The sequence below is a fragment of the Bos javanicus genome, chromosome 16 (assembly GCF_032452875.1).
Source record: "Bos javanicus breed banteng chromosome 16, ARS-OSU_banteng_1.0, whole genome shotgun sequence".
Lineage (NCBI taxonomy): Eukaryota > Metazoa > Chordata > Mammalia > Artiodactyla > Bovidae > Bos > Bos javanicus.
In genome coordinates, this window is record NC_083883.1 from 16,174,547 (window position 1) to 16,199,940 (window position 25,394).

A 25,394-nucleotide genomic window follows, 5' to 3' on the forward strand; every position below is an offset into this window, starting at 1 on the left:
GTTCTACTCACCATTAACAGGGAGTGAGTGATCTGTATTGGTCCATATGATTACTTGGTTAAATCATGAGGGCATTATGCTGAATGAAAAACAGAAGACAGTTTCAGTAAATCACATATTATCTAATTCCATTTGCATGACATGTTAGAAAAAAAATTGTTAGTGTCTGCCAAGGGTTAGGGATGGTCAGAGGAAGAGAAACCAGTTGACTATAAAGATGCAGAAGGAGAGATATCTTTGCAGTAAGAGAATAATTTTGTATCTCACTTGTGGTGGTGATTAATATATCTAGACTTCTGAGAAAATAACACAGAACTTCACACATACACATTATTCCAATGTCATTGTTCTGGTTTTGGCACTGTGCTGTATTGATATAAAATATAATCTGTGTGTATGTGTGTGCTCACTCATTCAGTGGTGTCTGCCTTTTTGCGACCCCATGGACTGTAGCCTACCAGGCTCCTCAGTCCATGGAATTTTCCAGTAAAGAATACAGAAGTGGGTTGCCATTTCCTACTCTAGGAAATCTTCTCAACCCAGGAATGTCAAATTTGAGTCTCTTGCCTCTCCTGCACTGCAGATTTTTTTTTTTTTTTTTTTACCACCGTGCTGCCTGGGAAGCCCAAAATGTAACCGTTAGGAGACACTAAATAAAAAGGTATACAGGAGTCTCTGTACAAATATATAGCTTCATATGAATTTTTATTATTTTAACATTGAAATTTGGGAATTCCCTCGTGGTCCAGTGATAAGGACTCTGTGCTTCCACTGCTGGGGGCCTAAGTTGGATCCCTGGTTGGGGAACTAAGATCCTGCAAGCCACACAGTGTGGTCAAAAAATTTAAAAAAAAAAAAAAAAAAGGATAAAAATAAATAAATGAAACAGTTAAAGAAAGGATATTTAGTATTAAATAGCAATGTGTAAAGGTTTTCATCTTTTTACACATTTATAATTACACATTTATAATTTATATTTAAATTATATTGGTAATACCTTATTTCTAAGATCATTGAAAAATCAACTAGGGTTAGACTCTTTTTTTGCTAATATTGAGTAGCACATTCTAAATGATTTGTTAAGTAAATTTATGCGCTAATTCATAAACCTCACAAATCCTTTCAGGTGGCTTCTTACCATGACTTATGAGAATATATAACTTTGCTGGATTTCTTACCTGTCCTGCAGCAGTTCTTAGACTCCTAAAGACATGTTCACATACCATAAGGGTTAGATCTAGTTCCCTAATGCAGGAGCTAATTACTCTGATTTCAAAAGATAATAAAACCTATTTTATCCCAAGAGGGCCAAGTAGTCACAGCTCACTCTAATTTCCTCACTTAAACCTCAAAGAGCCAAGAAGACAGCAGGGACTATCTCCTTGGGTCTTTTCGAGGAGAGAGAAAGATCCAGAATTTGAACACATTCTAGGCCTGGAGAAAATAATATAAAATTTGAATACAGGAGGCTAGTTGGTTCCTGAAGATATCTCATACACATACAAGAGAGTTGAAGTTCAGATTCAACCTCATGTATTTCCAAGGAGACCTTTAGATTAGGGAAGGGAACCACTGTCTCCTTTCTCTTTCTAAGTGGAAAGAGCCATTTATCTTGGTGCCTGATCTATGAGAGTATTGGACTACTTGTGGGGAAAAAAATTGCATTACCTTTAATCATGTCACCCCAGAAGTAAGGACAGATGCAAAGAGGAGCACACTAGTGTTATAAAATATTTCATGAAAGAATGAGAATACCTAGTGTTTAAGATAAAAATAACAATAAATATGACAAATCTAGCATTACTCCACTTTATAGAACAGATATGTGACAGAGAAGGTAAATAACCTTCCCCAAGGTCATAGGGTTTCTGGAGGACAATATGGGAACTAAAGCCTAGATGGCCTGGCTTTAGAATCTATTCACTGAGCTCCCATCCTATAACAGAGAAAGCAGAAATTTAATTTAACGAGATTACAAACTAATATTAGATAAGGTATCCTGAGTATTTTTCAAGCAGATCTGTTTTTCTACAAGGATGATTCACTTTATATGCAAAGTAAATCTTATCTTGTTTTTTCTTTAGGGAATTTGTAATTAGATGGATGAAAATTCAGGATTCTTTTTAATAATTTAAAAGGAAACAGAGTGTTAACGATTACCACTTTTTGTCAGGGATAGGATGTGGGTTGAAGAATGTAGACACAAAGATATGCCAAAATCTGGGTTGCCATAACTATTCAGAGACCTGGGAATATCACATTTAAGATTACAAACAGTCTCTGGGAGTTCTCAATATAATTATGTTTTCCTTATTATTTTGCATGGGTGTTAATTGCCTACTAGTAATTAACTTCCCATGTGACTGTCAAGAAATGTAATCAATAGTAAGAGCCTAGGGACCAGCCTGTCTTGGCTTCTGTGACCAATATCCTCTTCCCCTGGCAAGGTGTTTCTGTTATAATAAAAGGAACAGGTGCAAATGTACAAGGTTACTTCAGCAAGCCACCAGCTAAATCAGTGCATCTCATACTTCTGAAATTAAAATATAGCCAATCAGAACTTTGAAATATAATTGCCTCATTTTCAAACTTAAATACATTATGAGCCTCCTGCTAGTGCTGCACCTGGCAAATCTACTTATTAAAGTGGTGAAGAGAAGAGTTTGCTGAGACATTTTAAATATTATGCTGACATTGTAATAAAAGAAAGGAAAAAGGTAGGCATGATCTAATTCTACTGATGCCTGCCCCCTTTAATAGATACTGTTATTCCCGTAAAGCCAGTAACCAAATTTTATCCGTAGAAATATTTCACGTAATATTGTGTACAAAGTAAAACCTTCTGAATTTAAATATATGACTTCCTGTGTAGTTCTAAAATCTCTCCTGACTTTTTTATTACCCTGATATTGTTTTATCATTTAACTCACCCAAAGTGTTTAATATTCCTTTTAGAGCAAGTCTGTTTTCTTTCATCTCTGTAGTGGTTGTCAATGCATTTATAGATACTTATGTAACCAGTGGGTAGGGGCTGTGAGAAAGATGAAATCTGGTCTGTGTTGAAGTCCTGGCAAAACAGTCATAGGTATTTTGAGATGTGATTAATCCTCATCAGTAAGTAAGGAAGATACAGAACCAGAGTTCAGATTTTTGGCATCAGTATTTTTACCTAATTCCTTAGATATTTTCTCTGCTCTTTCTTAGATGCCATAGATTATAATGAAGTATTGGATTTTTGATTGACAAAACTGAGTACTTACAATGTGGGATAATACAATTTGGCTTATACAAAAGGCAATTGCACTGAATAAATATTTTTACAACCCAAACGGTTTTAGCACTAGGAATAATCACATTCCAATATTATTACCTGGAGAATCCTCATGGACAGAGGAGCCTGGAAGGCTATAGTCCATGGGGTTGCAAAGAGTTGGACACAACTGTGTGATTAAGTACAGCACACACACAGATAATCCCATCAAACATACACACACAGACACACAACATGCAATCACAATAATATAGACATAAGAAAGAGCAATAAGCACATACAGGGTGTAGGAAAGGTCAGCAATCTAAATGTACTAAAAATGGGGAAACATGATGTGTGTCAAAGTACTATGTGCAAAGAGTCACACATGATACCGCATTATCCTACATGATTTAGGAATTGCAGGTCCATAGTATTGATTTGACCAAAGAGTTAGTTTGGGTTTTTCCACAAGATATTACAGAAAAACCTGAACAAACTTTTTGGCCAACCCAATACTATATGCAAAAGCTCTTTTGAATATGTATTCCAAAATTTATAATATCTCACCCTTTAGAATGATTATATGAGACAAACACTGCATGCTACATAGCACTCCATCTTGTGGGAGACCATGTGATAGCCGCAGATTGCTTCAGGAAAGATTTATTTCCAAGAGAACATAGGTAAGATTGGGCTTGTTTGTCAATTATAAATGCTTCCTTGTTTTTTAGGGCTTCTTGGATTTTAGTATTGCAAACACAGGTTTATGGAATTTGTTAGCAAAACATTATTTTTCTGATTTTGCAATTATTAAGTAAATAGCATTTTTCATTAACATTATGCATGGAAGATATGGATTTGTTTCAAAAAAATAGGCTCACATTGAGTCTGAAAATAATGACAAAGACAAACAGATTACGCTGCCTCTGGATTTGTTGTCGCTGTATAACCTGGTCTCCACTCACTACCACAGTAGTTTTGTGTTAGCTGTGAGATACTTCCATGAGAAACAAACAGAAACAGAGGGGTATTGGCCTACTGGCCAGTCTACAGGTAGCAAGAAAAGATGTCCACCCATATTATGCTTTGGTAATGCTGTCGTTTGCAGTTACCTAAAGGAAAGCCCCTTGCCTTGTGCAATTATAGCTCTAGTGAAAGAGGTTAAAAAGCAGAGCCTTCATAGTATGTGTTGATAGGTAATAGCTGTGTTTGACCATGTAATAAAGAAGTGAATGAATTCTCTTTGGGACATGAAAGCTACAAGCTCTCTTTGGGACTTGAAAGGGAAAAAATCCAAACATTTCAGGCCTCCAGACTTAAAAGAACTAACTGCTTCTTGACTCTAAGCCCTAAAGCATTAAGAAAGAAAAAGTCTAAGGGAAGCATGTTCGGTAAAAGATCAAAATACGGACATGGTCTTCCTTTAGAATCTTCACAGCTTCCAGGTCTTCCTTAAATCTAAGACATAGAGAAAGGCTAAAATGTAAAGAAATATAGCAGATCTAAGAACTATTTCTGAAAAACAACTGTGGAAGCAGTTAGTGGTAAAAGGAAATCATGAAAGGAAGAATCTTCCAGACAGTAACACCAACCCTAATCAAGAAACAATTTCCACTCTTAGGGTAAGGAGACCTTACAGTGTCTGCTATGGTGTGTTCTAGGACGACTAATCATAGTAACCTTTATGTGTCTCCTGTTTACATCTCTTTAAAAAAAAATTTTTTTTTAATTGGAAGGTATTGCTTTACAATATTGTGCTGGTTTCTGACATTCATCAGCATGATTCAGCCGTAGGTATGCTTATGTCCCCTTCCTCTTGAATCTCCTACCCCCCACTCCATCCCATTCCTCTAGGTTATTTCAGGGCACTAGGTTTGAGCTCTCTGAATCATGCAGCAGATTCCACTGGCTCTCTTTTTTACATATGGCAATGTATATGTTTTAATGCTACTCTCTTCATATCCTTAAATAGTAGTGTTAGGTATAGGAGGCAAATAACTCATCTTTTTAATTTGTTATCACGTAGACACGTGGTTCAGTTCAGTCGCTCAGTCATGTCTGCCTCTTTGTGACCCCATGAACTGCGGCACACCAGGCTTCTCTGTCCATCATCAACTCCCAGAGTCCACCCAAACTCATGTCCATTGAGTCGGTGATGCCATCCAACCATCTCATCCTCTGTCATCCCCTTCTCCTGCCCTCAGTCTTTCCCAGTATCAGGGTCTTTTCAAATGAGTCAGCTCTTTGCATCAGATGGCCAAAGTACTGGAGTTTCAGCTTCAACATCAGTCCTTTCAATGAACACTCAGGACTGATCTCCTTTAGGATGGACTGGTTGGATCTCCTTGCAGTCCAAGGGACTCTTAGGAGTCTTCTCCAACACCACAGTTCAAAAGCATCAATTCTTCAGTGCTCAGCTTTCTTTATAGTCCAACTCTCACATCCATACATGACCACTGGAAAAATAATAGCCTTGACTAGACAGACCTTTGTTGACAAAGTAATGTCCCTTTACATGGTAGCCATATTATGTCTGAACTTGACTTACAAACTAGTACACACCTCTCAGATAACCTGGTCTTTGCACTTGATACAGTGGTAGGATGTTTGGGTTATCTTTCCTGGGGGAGATGTGAGAAGAGAGACAAAGGAGATCTGATGAGGAGAAGGGCAGATTGCAGAGAGAGGAATACTCATCAAGTATCCTATTTGCTCCCTTAATTCTTTTCTAGTCCTATTGCAGTTACATAGTGCTGAGTGAAAAATTTTGACAAATAAAAAAGTAAGTTTAAGTGAAAGGTGTCATTTCTGGGCTATGGCAGTAAAAAATAAAGAAAGAAACACGAAACATACATCTCTTTCTTGCCCCTTACCGTGGAAACCACAAAGGCTTTGTGTTCCACTGTGTGTCGCTGATGCCAGAGCCAGAGCCTCCGTGAGCCTCGGACCTAGTAGAGTCCTCCACTGCTCAACCGGGCGTGCGAGATGAGCAAGAAATACACTGTTGTTGTTTTAAGCATCTAGGATATGGGGGATGGTTTGTAATAGCAGCAAAAATGCGCCTTTCCTGACCATCACAAGACAGGGGTGAGATGATAACTAGATAGATAGATATTATTAGATAGAGGATAGCTGGATACTGATGATAAATACAGAGATAAATCTCTGTTTATATGTTTAGTGTCCTGTAAAGATGCAATTTTATAATAATCTTTTTAAAAATAATTTTATTTATTTATTTTGACTGTACTGCATGGGATTTTCATTGCTGTGTGGGATTTTCATTGCTGCGTGGGATTTTCATTGCTGCGTGGGATTTCTCTCGTTGAGATAAGCAGGAGCTACTCTCGAGTTGCGATGCACAGGCTGCTCATTGTGGTGGCTTCTCTTGTTGCAGAGCATGGGTTCAGGGTTGTGAGGGCTTCAGCAGTTGTGGCTCCCAGGCTCTAGAGCACAGGCCCAGCAGTTGTGGCGCACAAGCTGAGCTGCTCTGCAGCACGTGGGATCTTCCCGGATCAGGGATCAAACACATGTCTCCTGCATTGGCAGGTAGATTCTTTACCACTGAGCCACCAAAGAACCCTATAGTAATCTTTTTTTTTAAGTTTCTTTAATATGCAATAGGAAAAATAAAATTGTAATTTGCTACCAATATATAAATAATTATTCCTAAACCTTTCTTGAACAATTACACTGACTGCATTTGTTTGGTGCAGAGAAGCAGCAACGAAATTCTGGCTAAGGTCTAATGTTTCCATGGTTTCCACTACAAAGAATCATTCCTTGAAACTGGGAGTCTGGCCTTTTTTAGGATTTTTTTAAGTAACGTGTGTGAACAGCAAAAGTCCAATGCAACAGAAAAATAAGCGTGCTTTCATTATAGCTCTTTCTGTTTTGCCACAGCCTATGAAAGACCGCAAGATATCTTTAAGTCGTATTTCTTTGGTAAAGCACTATCATAATGCTTGCACAATAGTGAAGCATCACTTTATCGAACATTTGTTTGGGAGCTTGAAATATTTGTTCTATTGTAGATCAATCCCTCTGATAACAATTTCACTAGCTTTGCAATTTGCTTTTTCAATTTAATGTTGCCAGTGGTGTTAGACCTGTTATTATTTTCATTGCTTAGATTACTATTGAAAATATTGTTGTGAGATAGAAGTAATATTGCTGTGATTTTATTATTAGCCCACTTTTCTTGTACACAATGCTAGGTGTCTACAAAAGTATCAGGCTTTCAGGCCATATGGTATCATTTATATCTTTTATGACTGGCTCTCAGAGTCCTCCACTAAGAATAGTAATGGTGGTTTTCAGCACCCTGGTCATAGGAACAGAGCACTGCAGCACACTAAATAATACGATGCTTCAACTTTGAAATTTGGCAGCACTTTCAGGGAAAAAGTCAAATGATGACTGTTTCCACGTTGTTTCTCTGCACCAGGACGTTCCAAGATAATCTGTGATGAAAAAGGGCAAGACAATTGAACACATATAGCAGCTATTAACTTAAAACTAACGTATGATTTCTATCTTTGATTATTGTGTTTAAATGATTTGAAAAATGAAACTTGCATGTTAAATTCTTTGAAAGTAAATGTCATAGATTCCCTTTCCTTCAAAAAGGAAACATACTGGCTTCTGTTGAAAAGCACATAAAAGGTGATATTGCCTCTTGAAAGGGAAAGTGTTAGTTGCCCAATGATGTCCTACTCTTTGTGACTCCATAGACTGTAACCTACCAGGTTCCTCTGTCAATGGACTTCTCCCAGCAAAAATACTGGACTGGTCAGCCACTCCCTTCTCCAGGAGCTCTTCGCTACCTGGGGATTGAACCCACGTCTCCCATGTTACAGGCAGATTCTTTACCATCTGAGGCACCAGGGGAGCTCTTATTTTGTCTCTTACTATGAAATTTATCCTATTTATTATTATTTTTATTGTAGTATTAATATTTGATATTAGCTATCAAACTATCAAGCTATATATCTTACATATTAACTACCTGACATATACACTAGCTACCTAATACATAAACTCTGAATATTGCAGTTTATATAATATTATTCTTTAGAATAGAGGATTTCAGTGTGTTCTCGGGAGAAAGCTGGTGTCCTTGAAATACTTTTAGAATGTCCATGAATCCATGCTCCTTGTTATAACATTTTGAGATGTCATTGCTTTTCTTTTCCATTTTCATTCTTTCTTAAGTGTATAGTGGAGGTGTCTAGCAGTGACATGGCATGTGATATGGCAGTAAATCTATGTGCAGAATCAAATACAAGAATCAAGTGTTTTGGCTTGAGTCAGACATTAAAGAGGTTTGCAAACATGTAACAATGCCAATCTCTCCCAAGTTATCTTTTGTTTTTAAAAATATAGTTATTATTATTTAAATATCTTGTTTATATGTCAAGGGTAAATTATTGTAATTTCACGTGTAATAATAGATATATGTTTAATTTAGCATGGTAGATACCTATAAAATAAACCACAGAAACAAAAGCTCTTTGGAGTCTTCAGTCATTACCAAGAATATAAGGGGTTTTCAGGGGCCTTCCCTGGTGGCTCAGTGGTAAAGAATCCACCTGCCAATGTGGGAGATGCAGGTTCAATCCCTAGCTCAGGAAGATCCCCTGGAAATGGAAATGGCAACCTACTCCAGTATTCTTGCCTAGGAAATCCCAGGGACGGAGGAGCCTGGCAGGCTATAGTCCATGGTGTCGCAAAAGAGTCAGATAGGACTTAGCGACTAAACAACAGCAAGGAACTCGCAAGATAAAATGTCAAAGGACTGTTGCTTTAAAGACTTGCATTCCCCCATCCTCAGTTACAACAACCTGGCAGATGACAGAAGTGAGGGAGTGTTGCCAGGACTGCTTCAAGGACTTGTGGAACTGGAGAGCAAATCTTCTCCCTTGCCGTTGGCTTTCCTCCCACGCTTACTATATGGCTGCTCCAGCATCCAGTCTGCAGTTCATGCAACAGGATGCAGGAAAAGCCGGGAGAAGAAAAGAGAGAAGCACCTAAATCTGAAAAGCAAACCTTTACTACACAGCACTTCTCCAACCCCAACATACAGACGCAGATTGTAGCTTTTGTCACTTTGGCCAGGACATTGTCACATATCCACCAGAGGCTGCGAGTTTAATATTGGACCCATCACGGTCGACAGCAAAATCAATGTTCTGGAAGAGGACAATGGATATAGTAGAAAACTGGCCAGAGCTGCTTCACCTGTTTCCTTCCTCTGAGCTGAAGCAAATAAAGAACAAAAGCTTATGGGAATACAGGGGCTTGACATGGAAAATAGTGTTTACAGCAGGGAGAAACTTGGAAAGTGAAGGCATGACGGGGGTAGACAGAGAATTAGAGAAACATCCATAATCCATTTAATCTCGAAGCCCTGGAATGGATGGAGAAGCCAGAGCCTGTGCACAGGTCCAGAAGACAATGAGCGTCTGGCCACTGTCCAGTGGGAGCCCAGGGAGGATGCTGCTTATGGGCAAGCTGCTATTTCTGTGGAAACTGGTCTCTCTGTAGAACCTACCATGTACTGAATTTTGGAAAGAACTGTATATGACCATCACATGTTCATCATCATAAACTCCTGAGAATAATGGCTTCTGTTTAATGTCCACCTTCTACATCTCAAGTTTATTTCACTGACCAACTTTAAGCCTACAACTGAAATGGATTTGTGGAAAGAGTTCTCAGACTTTGACTGGGTTGATGGTTCCAAGATCATAATAAACAACTGAGCATGACTGCCAGCTGTGTGTAAAGTGTAAATGCCATAGTCTGAATGTTTTCATTTGGAATAAATAGACAAAGCATGGTAAATTGGAAGCATCACATGTTGTCTTTTTGCAAAAAGTCTTGTTCCCGACAAATTTGAGTAGCAGTATGAAAAACGTATTCAATGAACACAACACAGTGTATTTGGTTAATTGGATTCAGAGAAAAAAGTGTTCAGCAATTAAGAAATCTGAGGAATGATAAAAAAAGACTATGACATCTCTTAATTCTACATTAAAGCTAATGTGTAACTATTTGAAGATAGAATTAAAGGTATGTATACACATATATGGAGAAGGCAATGGCACCCCACTCCAGTACTCTTGCCTGGAAAATTCCGTGGATGGAAGGGCCTGGTGGGCTGCAGTCCATGGGGTCGCTGAGAGTCGGACACGACTGAGCGACTTCACTTTATTTTTTCACTTTCATGCATTGGAGAAGGAAATGGCAACCCACTCCAGTGTTCTTGCCTGGAGAATCACAGGGACAGCGGAGCCTGGTGGGCTGCCGTCTATGGGGTCACACAGAGTCGGACATGACTGGAGCGACTTAGCAGCAGCAGCAGCAGCAGCATACACATATATGGGCTTCGCTGGTGGCTCTGCAGTAAAGAACCTTCCTGCCAGTGCAGCAGACTCAGGTTAGACCTCTGCATTGTGAAGATCCCCTAGAGGAGGAAATGGCAACCCACTCCACTATTCTTGCCTGGGAAATCCTAGGGACAGAGGAGCCTGGCGGACTATAGTCCATGGGGTCGCAAAGAGTCAGACATGACTTAGTGACTGAACAACAACAAGGCATTTATGTGTTACCAAAATACTGACTCTGTCTTATTAAACATTTTATCATATTTTCTTCTAGTAGCTAATTTGTTTATACAAGGCATCTGTGAAAAAGGAAGTAAAGAGAAAATAGATTTCCATTGAATATCATGTATACCAGCCAAGTAACTGCCTGGTTTCCCATCGTGCCTAACTGCCTGTAGACATGTGCTGTGGCTGGTGGAGAGGTCTTCATTTTTAATATTTTAAAATTGAAGTACAGTTGACTTACAATGTTGTGTTCATTTACAATGTTGTGTTAGTTTCATGTATACAGCACAGTGATTCCGATAGATAGATGTAAGGAGGGCTTCTTTCTCTTGATGTACTTCCCCTATGCTTTCTGTGAAGGATCTATGGTGCTTTCTTTTCTGAAAAGATTCACTATTTAAAAGTTGTGTCTACTCTTTGTTAAAGGTTGGTTTTCCAAAGTTCTACAGTAATTTATTAAGATTCCATCAGGTGAGAAAGGACTAAGATAATTTTTCCATAGTGCATTGAGAGTCCTAACTACACTTGGAACTATATCTGGAATAAACTATATCAGAATAACTTAAGATAAACAACTTTATGCTTGTACTTAACTTTATTACAAATTTGTCAACCTGAACATCAAAAATGGTGATTTTATTTACATAGTTTTAAGAGTTTCCTGTTTGGATATCATTTCTAATAGTTAAATTACTTGTGAATTAATACTATTTTAATACTTATTATTAACATATATTCTCATGTACATTTATGGCATTTAAGATGGTCACATAGGATAAAAGACAGATTTTGTGTGGAATTTTTGTTTAAGTACTAATTCCATTTTTCTGTGACCTGTTTTCATTTGGAAATCACTAAGATTCCTTGGCTTCCATTTTTCATTGTTGAAGAGAAAACTGCTGCAAAAATTGACAACTGGTGTACGAGGGGCTGGGAGAGGATGGTGTCAGGCATGTTTTTTATCTTTCAAGAGAAAGGATATATCCTTTTGAGTATTACTTAGTATTTACAGTGTATGAAGTAAATTCTCTTCTCACAAGAATAAGCCTGGCTCTGGATTCTCTGTCTGACATTGGGACAAGGTTTCAGATGGATTTGATCTCATAGCAGACATTGCTTATGTGTTCACCAGTTTTTCTCCAGGTACTACTTACAAGGTTTCCCTCCTAGCAAAGTTTACTCAGCATCTCTTAAGTCATAGGTATGGTTTTAACACAGTGGCTGTAACAGCAATAACTATGTAGAATTCAGAGAACTAAGTGCCTAGAAGAGTACTTGATACTTAAAAGATACCATTCATAAGTTTTCCTTCTGCAATATGAGTATGTAATTTCAGTTTTGTTTATAACCAGTGATTGTATGTCATTTCAGGATATTTTGGTTTTTTATTGATACTCTGAAATTCACATGCACTGTAACTTTACCACCTGGACCCCATTTGCCAGTTTCTCATCCATAAATGAAGACATTTATCAATGTTTTGATCTCATAATCTTGCCTTCAACCTGAATATTAAACTTAGAACTATACTACACATCTTATTTCAGCTTTATTTTCCCATGTGAATTACTTGCAGCTTCATATTTCATATGACCAAACTCGACTTTTCCAAATAAATTATTCTATATATGTTCATATTTAGCTTCAAACTTTTCTTTCTTAATCTTGTCAATCAGTTTTGCCATTTAAGAAACATGTTATTAATTCATACTATATGTAAGGTGCTGTATGAGGCTTTTGTAAAGGAAAAATATAGAGAAAAATAAAACTTTGTCATGCCCTTCAGAGAAATATAAAACGATCTTTCTTTTTATATTTCTTTGAGTTCATTATTTTTCTTATTTTTTTCTCATAATTGACTCTGTGTAAGCAAAGGAGAAAAGGAAAGATATAAGCATCTGAATACAGAGTTCCAAAGAATAACAAGAAGAGATAAGAAAGCCTTCCTCAGTGATCAATGCAAATAAATAGAGGAAAACAACAGAATGGGAAAGACTAGAGATCTCTTCAAGAAAATTAAAGATACCAAGGGAATATTTTATGCAAAAATGGGCTCGATAAAGGACAGAAATGGTATGGACCTAACAGAAGCAGAAGATATTAAGAAGAGGTGGCAAGAACACACAGAAGAACTGTATAAAAAAGAGCTTTACAACCAAGATAATCACTATGGTGTGATCACTCACCTAGAGCTGGACATCCTGGAATGTGAAGTCAACTGGACCTTAGGAAGCATCACTATAAACAAAACTAGAGGAGGTGATGGAATTCCAGTTGAGCTATTCCAAATCCTGAAACATGATGCTGTGAAAGTGCTGCACTCAATATGCCAGCAAATTTGGAAAACTCAGCAGTGGCCACAGGACTGGAAAAGGTCAGTTTTCATTCCAATCCCAAAGAAAGGCAATGCCAAAGAATGCTCAAACTACCACACAATTGCACTCATCTCACACGCTAGTAAAGTAATGCTCAAAATTCTCCAAGCCAGGCTTCAGCAGTACGTGAACTGTGAACTTCCAGATGTTCAAGCTGGTTTTAGAAAAGGCAGAGGAGCCAGAGATCAAATTGCCAACATCCGCTGGATCATGGAAAAAGCAAGAGAGTTCCAGAAAAACATCTATTTCTGCTTTATTGACTATGCCAAAGCCTTTGACTGTGTGGATCACAATCAACTGTGGAAATTTCTGAAAGAGATGGGCATACCCAGACCACCTGTCCTGACTCCTGAGAAACCTATATGCAGGTCAGGAAGCAACAGTTAGAACTGGACATGGAACAACAGACTGGTTCCAAATAGGAAAAGGAGTTCGTCAAGGCTGAATATTGTCACCCTGCTTATTGAACTTATATGCAGGGTACATCGCTGGAGAAGGCAATGGCAACCCATTCCAGTACTCTTGCCTGGAAAATCCCATGGACGGAGGGGCCTGGTAGGCTGCAGTCCATGGGGTCGCTAGGAGTCGGACACGACTGAGCAACTTCACTTTCACTTTTCACTTTCATGCATTGGAGAAGGAAATGGCAATCCACTCCAGTGTTCTTGCCTGAAGAATCCCAGGGACGGGGAGCCTGGTGGGCTGCCGTCTGTGGGGTCGCACAGAGTCGGATACGACTGAAGCAACTTAGCAGCAGCAGAAGCAGCAGAGTACATCACGAGAAAGGCTGGGCTGGAAGAAGCACAATCTGGAATCAAGATTTCCAGGAGAAATACCAATAACCTCAGATATGCAGATGACAGCACCCTTATGGCAGAAAGTGAAGAGGAACCGAAAAGCCTCTTGATGAAAGTGAAAGAGGAGAGTGAAAAAGTTGGCTTAAAGCTCATCATTCAGAAAACTAAGTATCATGGCACCTGGTCCTGTCACTTCATGGGAAATACATGGGGAAATAGTGGAAACAGTGTCAGACTTTATTTTTGGGAGGCTCCAAAATCACTGCAGATGGTGATTGCAGCCATGAAATTAAAAGACACTTACTCCTTGGAAGAAAAGTTATGACCAACCTAGATAGCATATTCAAAAGCAGAGATATTACTTTGCCAACAAAGGTCTGTCTAGTCAAGGCTATAGTTTTTCCAGTGGTCATGTATGGATGTGAGAATTGGACTGGGAAGAAAGCTGAGTGCTGAAGAATTGATGCTTTTGAACTGTAGTGTTGGAGAAGACTCTTGAGAGTCCCTTGGACTGCAAGGAGATCCAACCAGTCCATCCTAAAGGCGATCAATCCTGGGTGTTGATTGGAAGGACTGATGATGAAGCTGAAACTCCAATACTTCGACCACCTCATGCAAAGTGTTGACTCATTGGAAAAGACTCTGATGCTGGGAGGGATTGGGGGCAGGCGGAGAAGGGGACAACAGAGGATGAGATGGCTGGATGGCATCACTGACTCAATGAACATGAGTTTGAGTGAACTCGAGGAGTTGGTGATGGACTGGGAGGCCTGGCATGCTGTGATTCACAGGTTCACAAGAATCAGACGTGACCAAGCCACTGAACTAAACTGAACTGAATGATCCTTTAATTCAAAATTGTTTCACATCACATCTCAATAAAACCTGCCCATCTTATTGCAGTGTTATCATGAGATTGGATATAGCAATATTTGTGAAAAATCTACTAAAGAAAAGCAGTCTTTAAAAAGAAGGAATAATTTTGTTTTTCTGTCAACTCTCAAAAGAGTTTATGCTTATAAAGATAGGAGCACACTTTTTTCAAACAGACGTCTTTTGTTCTGGGTTCTAATTAATAACTGTGTCACTTTGAACAGTTGATTGAATCTTGCTAAGTCTTTTGTCCTCCTCAGTGAAATGCTGAGTATAATAGTACTCATCTCCAGAAATACCCAGTACTGGTTACCCAGTACCCAGCAATAGGGTTGCTGGAAAGATTAAATGAGAAAATTAACTTTAACTGCTCAGCCCGGCACACATAGAAACATGGAATAAATTATAAAAAGAAAAATAATAGCTAGCATTTATTTATCACTAATTATGTAAAAGGTATTTTATTTTCATTATTATCCCATTTAATTTACTAAACCTGTGAAGAAATTACTACTACAATTACAAAAATGATTATTAATGTAATTTTAGCTCTTAACTAGCACAGCGATTGTCACACATTAGACACTCAAAAAATATTTGTTATACTCTTGTTGAACTCCATCTTCTAATTATATTTAAGGGCCCCATTAACTGTATCAGTCAGCATTCTTGCAAGAACAGAATCTGACTGTAGCAGAAAAGGAATTTATGTGCAGACAGCGGATTGGGTAGCTGACAGAATCAGCAGAACTGGAGAGCCTGGCTCTGAGGCTGTGCCAGGAATGGTAACAAAATCACATAATAAGTGCCATCTTTTGAGTGTATAAGGAGAACACACATCTGCAATGTGCACCTTTGACAGCCCAAGAGAGATCATTGCAGTCATAGTTATCAGTGATGCTACGAGATAATTCATTTGCTGCTTCTTCAAAGATCTGTAGAGTTTTGTTATTAAAGGGAGCTGGAGGAGAGCAGTTGCTTGCTGTTCGCTTTGGAGAAGCTACCCAAATGTGCTCTGGAATCTCAGAAATTTCACTCGCACATCAGAGGCTTGATAAGCTAAAATATTGGCCAGCAGACAGGATACCTGTTACTTGTATTTTGCATGTATTTTTTAGTATGATGTCATTAACAAAATATGTCCCATAACAGGATGCAATGGTCTGCATTCCTTTGAAGACACTTGGCAGACAGAGGCTGAGAGAAAATTTGACCGTTGACTATGATGGAGATGCTTCATTCTCATAGCTGACATAGGAACGAAAACTGCTTCCAGGCTTCCCTTTTTATAATGATAGATAAGAGAGTTTGTACCATAGAAGAAACTTTCTCCCTAGTGCTAGGAGTCCAGTCACCAGTAAGCTACCATATCTGGAATGGCAGCTTTAATTAGAGTTACTCTGTGATTGAGAGATCGCCAATATGTGAGTTAATTAGAGATGTAATGCGATTACTATTTTCAAAATGTTCAGTGTTGAACAGATCTCCAAGTCCTGCAACCATGTCAAGCATTAAAAAAAAAAAAAAAGCAGTATCACCTGAATTTAGTCTTTTCCTAGGAGAAGGAAGCTTCCTTTTATCCATCTTACCTTTATAGGTTTTACCTGATAGGTTAGTGAGACAAAGCTTTTCTATTCTAATTCTTTAGTCAGTTCAGTTCAGTTCAGTCGCTCAGTCGTGTCCGACTCTTTGTGACCCCATGAATCACAGCAGGCCAGGCCTCCCTGTCTATCACCAACTCCTGGAGTTCACTGAGACTCACGTCCATCGAGTCAGTGATGCCATCCAGCCATCTCATCCTCTGTCGTCCCCTTCTCCTCCTGCCCCCAATCCCTCCCAGCATCAGAGTCTTTTCCCATGAGTCAACTCTTCACATGAGGTGGCCAAAGTACTGGAGTTTCAGCTTTAGCATCATTCCTTCCAAAGAAATCCCAGGGCTGATCTTTAGAATGGACTGGTTGGATCTCCTTGAAGTCCAAGGGACTCTCAAGAGTCTTCTCCAACACCACAGTTCAAAAGCATCAATTCTTCGGCACTCAGCCTTCTTCACAGTCCAACTCAGAGACCAGAAAATAAGCATGGTCTGGGTTAGGATCCCATTGGACCTGATTTGAGGAGGCTTCATAGAAAACCCAATTTACTGTTTACTTTCTATAAGGCCCCTCTCTGTTTCATGTGGCATTAGGAGCCCAAGGGGTTAATTCATAATGCAAAAGAAACATGTGATCTATTAAGTAGTGTTTAAGAGTTCTGAGTCTTGAAATCATTCAGAACTCCAGATAGCATTCCTCTCTCAGGAAAACTCAAGTCAGGCCTCTTTTGCAGATTTTTTTTTCTTTCAATAATACAAATTAAAAAGAGGACCTCAAAGCACTGATTCCACATTTAAATCCCAAGGAACCATGACCTGATTAGTGAACTCTAAAATTCCTCCAGGTAGACTTTTTTGAATAGCACCTTGGACTTATCATCTAAGATAATACCAATGTCCACTTTGCCTCTGAGGTGTAATCTCTGTTTCTAGGCCTCAGTCACAGAGGGTTAATTGTGTCCTAATTGAAACCAGAGCCCACCATCCGATTTCACACAGATTTTCCCACTAACAGATGTCCCCATCCTACAGAATATAATATTCATCAGATATGCATGCATTCCTTTTATCAATGCATTTAATGTTCTTTCTCCAGTAGAAAATCAGCAAATTCTTGATAACAACTGGAAAGTCATAATATTTTCAATAAACTCCCTTGGGACATGATAGATGATGGAAGTGGGATGTGATGAAATTTGCTTCCTAATGACGGTCATTTCTTTGATTAAAATCATCACAGTGACTCGAAGCAAGATAATCTAGTCCATCAGGCAGGAGAGAAGATGCTCTTTCTTGGGGACAAAGAAAGTGAGCATTAGTGTTCTGGATTACTCTGAGCTCATCCCAGTCCTCCCCCAATCTACCTTCCAGTTCCCAGGTTCCCACCCCTTCTAATGTTCTTTCCAACTTTAACAGATCTGGCAGGAATTTAAATTCAGTCTTGGGATCAAAATTTGTTTTGAAGCCCTACAGCTGCATGAGATAAAAGATCTCTTTTAGTCCTTTCCAGCATTCTGTGCTTTGAGAAAAAAAAAAAGTAGGATTTTGAGCTCTTTAGGCAAGCCATCTCTATTTGTAGTAACCAAGTCAGTCTCGGTCTTTGAAATTTTTATGTTCCTCATTCAGTTCTATATAGGCACATAGTCCCAAATGTGCCTTCAACAAGCTCTTCATTCTAGATGAACACAGGTGGTACTTCTATTGTCAAACCTCCACCCTGAATACTGCACTTATTTAAAAAGTCTTTTTCCCCAACAAATCCAGAAAGAGTCTCCTATTATCCATGGAGACTCTTCCAAACCACTTATGACACCAGTACCTCTAGTAGCCCAGAATTTTTTTTTCTTTGGATGAAGGTAAGAAAATCAGTCTCTAGATAACCCAATCTGATAAGGAATCAATTAAAGGATATTGGTTAGCATATAGAATCTTCAAGAAAGCTAGAGAATCATACTCATACTACTGGTTGAGACAAATTAAAAAAAAAAAATCTTGCATAAGACTTATTTAGTGAGATCACCACTGCTGAACGCATGGAACCCTAGATCTCTATAGGGCTGCACCCTGCAGGCCTTTAAGTCCTGCACTTGCCCACCTTCAAGACTGAAGAAAGAGCCTGGAGTCAGTTACAGAAGCATTAATTGTTTAATGAATGGGTAAAGCTTACACATCTGAAGCAAGACCCTAGAGCAACACCTCACCATGTGTGGTGGACAATGGGGTAGCACAAGGTGGCCTTCTTTGCTCCAATGGGCAGGGCTTGGCTAACAGTTATAGGGAATTGATGTCAAGTTGGCTTATCGGTTGCCAAGGAAACCAGCAGAGGGGCATGCCCCTTACTGCCCTTTTGATAAGCATAGTTGAAGTTCTGATCTAAAACTAGAATAGTCACTAGTTGAAGCCTGGGGCCAATACATGGGAAGGTCAATCATATGAGCATAGTATAGGTGAAGCAGGCGGTGGTCAAGCAGCGGACAGACAGAGAGCAGGAGGACAACCATCTTGAGTGGCTGATCATCCAATAGCAGCAAACACTACCATTACTGCTGCAATCACTATGTCCCTGAGAATTGCTCTAGGCATCCTCTGTTATTGCTTCAACAGCGTAAGATCCAAACTCTGCTCGTGTTCACTTGATTCCTATATTTCTTAGATGATGCAGCTATATCTTGTAGCTGCAAGGGTGCTGGGAATGTGAAGACCTGAGTCTTGACTGTTCTATAGTTATAGTTTGTTATAGAGATAAACTATAACTATAGAGATAACTATAGTTATAATTGTAGAGATAAGCTCGGGGTAAATTTTCAGACATTTGAAGGGGGTTTATAAACAGAGCAATTTGATGAAGGACAGATTAATTGTCTTGCTGTATTAAAATATTTTAACATAAATAAAAGTATCTTTCAGAGAAAAATAAAATGATCAGGAAAAGCACAACATTTCTAGGCCAGCTACTAAGGAATTAGGTTCTATTTCTGATTTATGCCTGCATGAACCCCTCATTTTATGGCCTCATAAAATTGGCTAGTTCACAGGCTATTGAACAGGCTTGCCATTTATTTTATGCAGTATTCTAGTATTTTGTCAATTTCAGTATAAACTCTATACCCACGGTTAATAGAAAGATTTGAATAGACTTGCATTGATATGTGGTCACCCAAAGTCCTATCAGTGATTTACTGTAGAAGTTGAGAAAATGTTAAACTGATACAAATGATTCAAATAGTCCCTTGGAAATGTTTGGAGAAAAAGAAAACTTTATAAAAGTTAAAAAACAAGCAGTTCTAATCAGGATTATGGGGTGAGTCAAAGTTTGCCTCTTCATTGTACTCCCTCAAGGGTCAGATTTCCATTTCAGTCATTAGTAACTTTCTGGCATTCAGGACACTACCTAAATTTTCTGTCTCAACTTTGTTCCCATCAGCCCTTCTTCCTACTCACACTCCCATCTATTTCTTAGTTTTATATCTTACCTCTTTAAATCTTGCATATCTGTAGTGTCAAGGATTGCAATTAAATTATTTCCTAGGTAGATATTTCTCTTTGAAAATCAGAGGAAGACAGATGAATCCATACTATCTTCTAAGAAACTGTGATTCTCAAGAAACAACTTTATTAGAAGTGGCTCTGAGTGAGCAGTAACTTTGAAGTTCAGTGGTAGAGTTTGATGCTTATTTTTCAACTTTGGAGGTAGTACTTAGCATAGGTAAAAACCTACTGTATACTAAACAAACTAATAAAAACCCAGTCTTAAAATAGCAGACTAGATTTCACATGTGTTCATTTATAGATAAGGTACTGCATTCAGTATAAGGAATTAATGTTTGTTTGATTAACTTATCACAGAAAATTTTGTGTTAATAGAATATATTATTAACATGTATTATTTTAAAACTTCTTTGTTTACAAACATAAACAAGAGATACATGTATGAAGAACTAGACCATTAGTATCTCAAAATAAGAAGTTATTTTTCTCATGAGAAATGAACAGATGAGTTCTGGTTAAAAACAAATGTTTTCATGGATTCTTCATGTATATATGATACACATCTTTTTTGCTTATTACATCCTTTCATTTAAGGATGTTCTGTGTCCATGTTCTTTATTTTGCTATACATTGTACAATATTTTGTTAGTAAAGACTATTGCTATGCTTTCATAATACTTAAAATTATTATCCATACTGCATTGTCATTTCTACTGAAAAGGTACTTTGTACCAATATAGTAATTGATACAGAAAACAAAAACCAGAATGTGAGCCAGTAGACTTTAAATTTATGTTAACAAGTCTTTAAATAATAGCATTTTATATAAATGTCTGAAATATAAGATATATACATATTGAACTGACAACTTAGTAGTATTTCTTGGCTATGATTTTTACTGGCTAACAATATTTATTGACATTTTAGTAGAATAACACATTCATATGAAATATAAAAATCATAAAAGTACAAATTTCCTCCTTGAATCCTGCCCACCCATAGTCCTACTTGCTAATGGAAGCAGCTTCTGTTTTAGATATGTTGGTGGTTTTACAACTCAAGAAATCATCTCTGAATAATAATAATAATAATAATAATCTGATTGCTTTTCTACACTTCTGAGGAAGTAAATTATGTGCTCCCAAAGCTTTAGAAAATTTAGAGTGCTTTAGAACACTCTTGAAAATATAGTCCAAAGCTGTTCTGAGCAGAGGTTCTGAATATGTGAAAATGTATAATCAATACACTGATCAATGTTTTGCATGTTCATCAATGAAGACAGAAGCACAAATCAGGATCTACATATTATGTCTGGTCCTTTTATAACCAAAAATGTTCCGTTCTCCACTCTTATTTAATTCAACTATGAAGCATTAGAATAAAGTCCATACACATATAAATACATAAGATCAATATGTAAATGCAGTAGCAAAAATAAAAGTTTTTTGCTGACATTAGAGTTACAAAACTAAAAGTCATCTGCATTCAACATACATAACTGTGCCAATAAAATTTACATGAAAGACTATTGAGGGGACTGAGTTAATATTTAAAGCCCTGCAGTTGAGTTACTGCCAAAGCGAGAACTCGTGTTAAGAGAGAGACAGTGAATTCATTTCAAAGTTAACTAACTAGATATCAAGTGTTAACTAGAATTTGTTTTAGAGGAGAGGAAAAAAACAACAGCAACAAACCTTGTTCGGCTATTTTAGAAAAAATTTCATTTTTATTGGAAGAGCAATAGTAATCTTGAGAGTCTACATGGTGCCTAGCTAGTCTTCTATAATTTATTGGAAAGACGTCACCTGCGCTAATTCTCTTTGGCTCCACAGAATTCATTAAGATCATGCATCTGCTTTTGTATTATTTTTTACTTCATGTGAATTAGTTTTGTGAAGAAGACTGACTGACTTACATACAGGATGTTTATTACCACTGATATTGCTGTTGTTTTGTTTCTCATTTTCCTCAAAACTATGCTGAGCAAAAGTACTCATTTGGTACATATCTTGCAAACAGGGGTTTCCAGATTAATCTCTCTCCAATAACCCAGATACTGAATTAATTTTTCCTAGGATATTTTTATGTGACATTAATTTTTTTTTCTTTTACACATTTATTTCCCCAAAAAAGTATGGTTAGTCATTGTTTGTACTTCCCTCATAGCTCAGTTGGTAAATTCTCAATCGGTAAATGTCCGCAATGCAGGAGACCTGGCTTCAATTCCTTGGTTGGGAAGATCCCCTGAAGAAGGAAATGGTAACCCACTCCAGTATTCTTGCCTAGACAATCCCATGGACAGAGGGGCCTGGCGGGCTACAGTCCATGGAGTTGCAAGAGTCTGACATGACTTAGCAACTAAACCACCACAGTCATTGTTTAGTTGCCGTTTTAAAAGCAAGAGCACTTTATTTTCTACATGAGTTTGGACATTATTATAGGGTTATCTGTAATCTGGTGTCCACTAATCATTGTATTTTCTCTTTGTAGTTATGTAAACCTGGAGGTTTATATAATAATTCTAATGTATCATTCAAATTTCATTTTCATAATATATAAACATAATTTTTATTAACTGAATAAATATCCAGAGGAATATTTCTGGACATTCTATTGACTTCAAAGTAGAATGAATTTCAGATAAGATGCTATTTTAACATTTTAAAATATTACATGTCTTTGTCATTTAAAAAAAATAAGATGAAATGTTTATTCATATTCCCACTCAGAGATTGAAATAGCTGTATGTTTTGTGCAAAACAGGTGTCCGATAACTGTTTTGGGGACTATCAATGGTGACTCTTAATGACTTCATAATGAAGTAATTATTCAAACGTCATGTTAAAACCCTTTTTTAAAAATTACATAGTGCCTGTTTTCAGTTGGCATGTACTGTTACATCCACTTTGGTAAAATAAATAAATTAATAGATTCTTTAACTTGAATAAAATGTACTGATTTAGAAACTTTTATAATACTACTATAACAAACAATGAAAATAATTAAAATATGCAAACCCATGAAACAATAAAAGCTTATCAGAAATGTTCAAGTAAAAGATGACAATGAAATGAAATGAATGATTAGTTTGCAAAGTAGTGGCATCTGCTCTGTGAATAATCCAGGGAATGCTTTCCAATTTCCATGCCCCAACTCTTTTATTCAAAGGAGAGAATTTGTCAAAGGAGACATATGGGACCAAACAAAATGTAGAGGACTGTGAAATTGGAATTTTAAAATGCATCTCTTATTTATACTCTGCTTACTTAAAAAAAATGATTTGAAGCATATCAAATGGATATATCCTCAAAACTCTTTCCTGATGAATTTTACTATAAAAAGTCCTGGTCTTCCTTTTGTTTCCTTGTTCTTCTGGATGCATTTAACATCCAAAACATGCCAGAACTCTGTATTTATTTGCTCTAGAAAAAATATCAACTCAACATTCATGAATATAATTTTCTGTTAATTGTCTACAAGTTGCCTTTTCCATCACTGATGAAATAGTTTGGATTTGATTATTGAAATAGCCCTGGTTTGTAAAATATATATAAATTAATTGATGTATATATATGTATATTAATGTAGTTTATCTTTTCCCATGTGAATGGCATATTTTTTAAATATTAGTGATAACTTGGGGGTTTTGAAACACTCAATAGAGACAGTCTCTACCAAGGAATCGGTATGAACATACTTTGTCCAAATTCAAGTAAACACTAACACCTATAACTGGTATTTGAAAATAACTATTTTTGAATTGGATATTTACAACTAACTAAAACAATTTATTTGCAACTTCATAAAAATTTAAAGTAAAATGCTATTTTTATAATCAAAAATTTTCTATCTCATTTACAAACAAGGAAATCAAGGCACAAACAGACTGAGGTTTAATGCATGCTGTGTAAATTTTTTGTGGGTAGAATACTGATTAAAATAGGGTTTGTATCACTTGCCAGATAATATATCTTTAACCACTGCAAACATTTATTAATGAAAATCTGTGTATTCTCCTATACTGATTTAAGGATAACTTCTGAAAATATTTATTTAATAAACAATACTTGAAACATGATTAATGCTGTTGCCAGAAAGAAAAGCTAGATTACTGACTATTAACTTTGGGAAAAAAAATTCAGCACCATCAAATTCACTTATCATCAAAAGGAGAACATGGAAAAATTAAGTTCAAGTTAAACTTTTACCCCAAATATTTGCTTTAGAACACTTATTTTAATTACCCTTTTATATGAATGTTCTTGTTCTATCTTATGAGGAACAAAAGAGAAAATAATCCTAAATCATAAACAATTACCTTCTTGCTATTAATTTGCCCCACAGAGAATAATAGTTTGTATTTGTTTCAGCATTAACATACTAAATATACTTTGGAGAAGAAGAAAACTGATTATTTTATTATTAAAGTATTGAATTTTGGCATTTTTTTCAGATGAATTCAAGTTCTTTATGAAAAGGCTACCCATGAACTATTTCCTCAACACATCTACCATAATGCATTTGTGGACAATGGATTCTAATTTTCAGCGCCGCTATGAACAACTGGAGAACAGCATGAAGCAACTTTTCCTAAAGGCGCAGAAAATTGTACACAAGCTCTTTAGCCTTAGCAAGAGGTGTCATAAACAACCCCTCATCAGCCTGCCAAGACAAAGGTAAGATAAGTGCGCTAACGTAGACAACTGAGGACAGCTCACTGATTTTCTGAATGTAGGTGCAGTAATATACATAATACAGTGTTATTCATATTTTTAGAGATGATTTGAAAACATATTGTCTTAAGTCTCAAAATGATTAATTGCAGTTATTTTCCAAAGTAATGCTATAATGGGAACACATAGACTAATTTTTATTTAATTTTTTTTTATCATTAGAATCAAGATATTATTCTAACTTGTTGTACAGGGTAATCATCTGATAATTGTGTGACAGTGAACATAAAAACACAAAACCCAGTTACATTGTAAGCATAGGAAGTAAGGAATAAGAAGTGATATTTCTCAAGACGTAACTTTTAAATAAAAGCATCTACATTTTATTTATTTTACACGTTCTTAAAACCATAAATCTCATTCTACGTGAATGTATGACAATTGCTGTGAAAGTTTCAAACAATTTATATGAATGCTGACAGACTCTTCGAATATTTGTGTCTGAACTGACTTGGGGAAGCCTGGGTTTTAGATTTGGTAGTTTAATATGTATTGATCAGTCAGGGCAGTAAAAAGTTGTATTTACTTAGTACAAGCAGGTTGAAAATGAATAAAAGGAAAAGCTAAGGAAAAATTTAGGAAAAAAATTCAGTAAAAAATGTATTTGTATCAGTATCACCAATATAAAATACTTGAACTTTGACTCGATTATTAAATTATTAAGAAATCT

At 36.9% G+C, this 25,394-nt stretch overlaps 1 protein-coding gene across 3 annotated transcripts in view; it reads left to right on the plus strand.

Moving 5' to 3' along the window:
* BRINP3 (BMP/retinoic acid inducible neural specific 3) overlaps nt 1-25,394 on the plus strand; it is a 489,588-nt gene that overhangs the window by 373,410 nt on the left and 90,784 nt on the right. For all 3 annotated transcript variants that reach the window (XM_061382185.1, XM_061382186.1, XM_061382184.1), the window contains exon 7: nt 24,445-24,667. In XM_061382185.1, the coding sequence (XP_061238169.1) occupies nt 24,445-24,667 (223 nt within the window). The remainder of the gene's footprint in view (nt 1-24,444; nt 24,668-25,394) is intronic.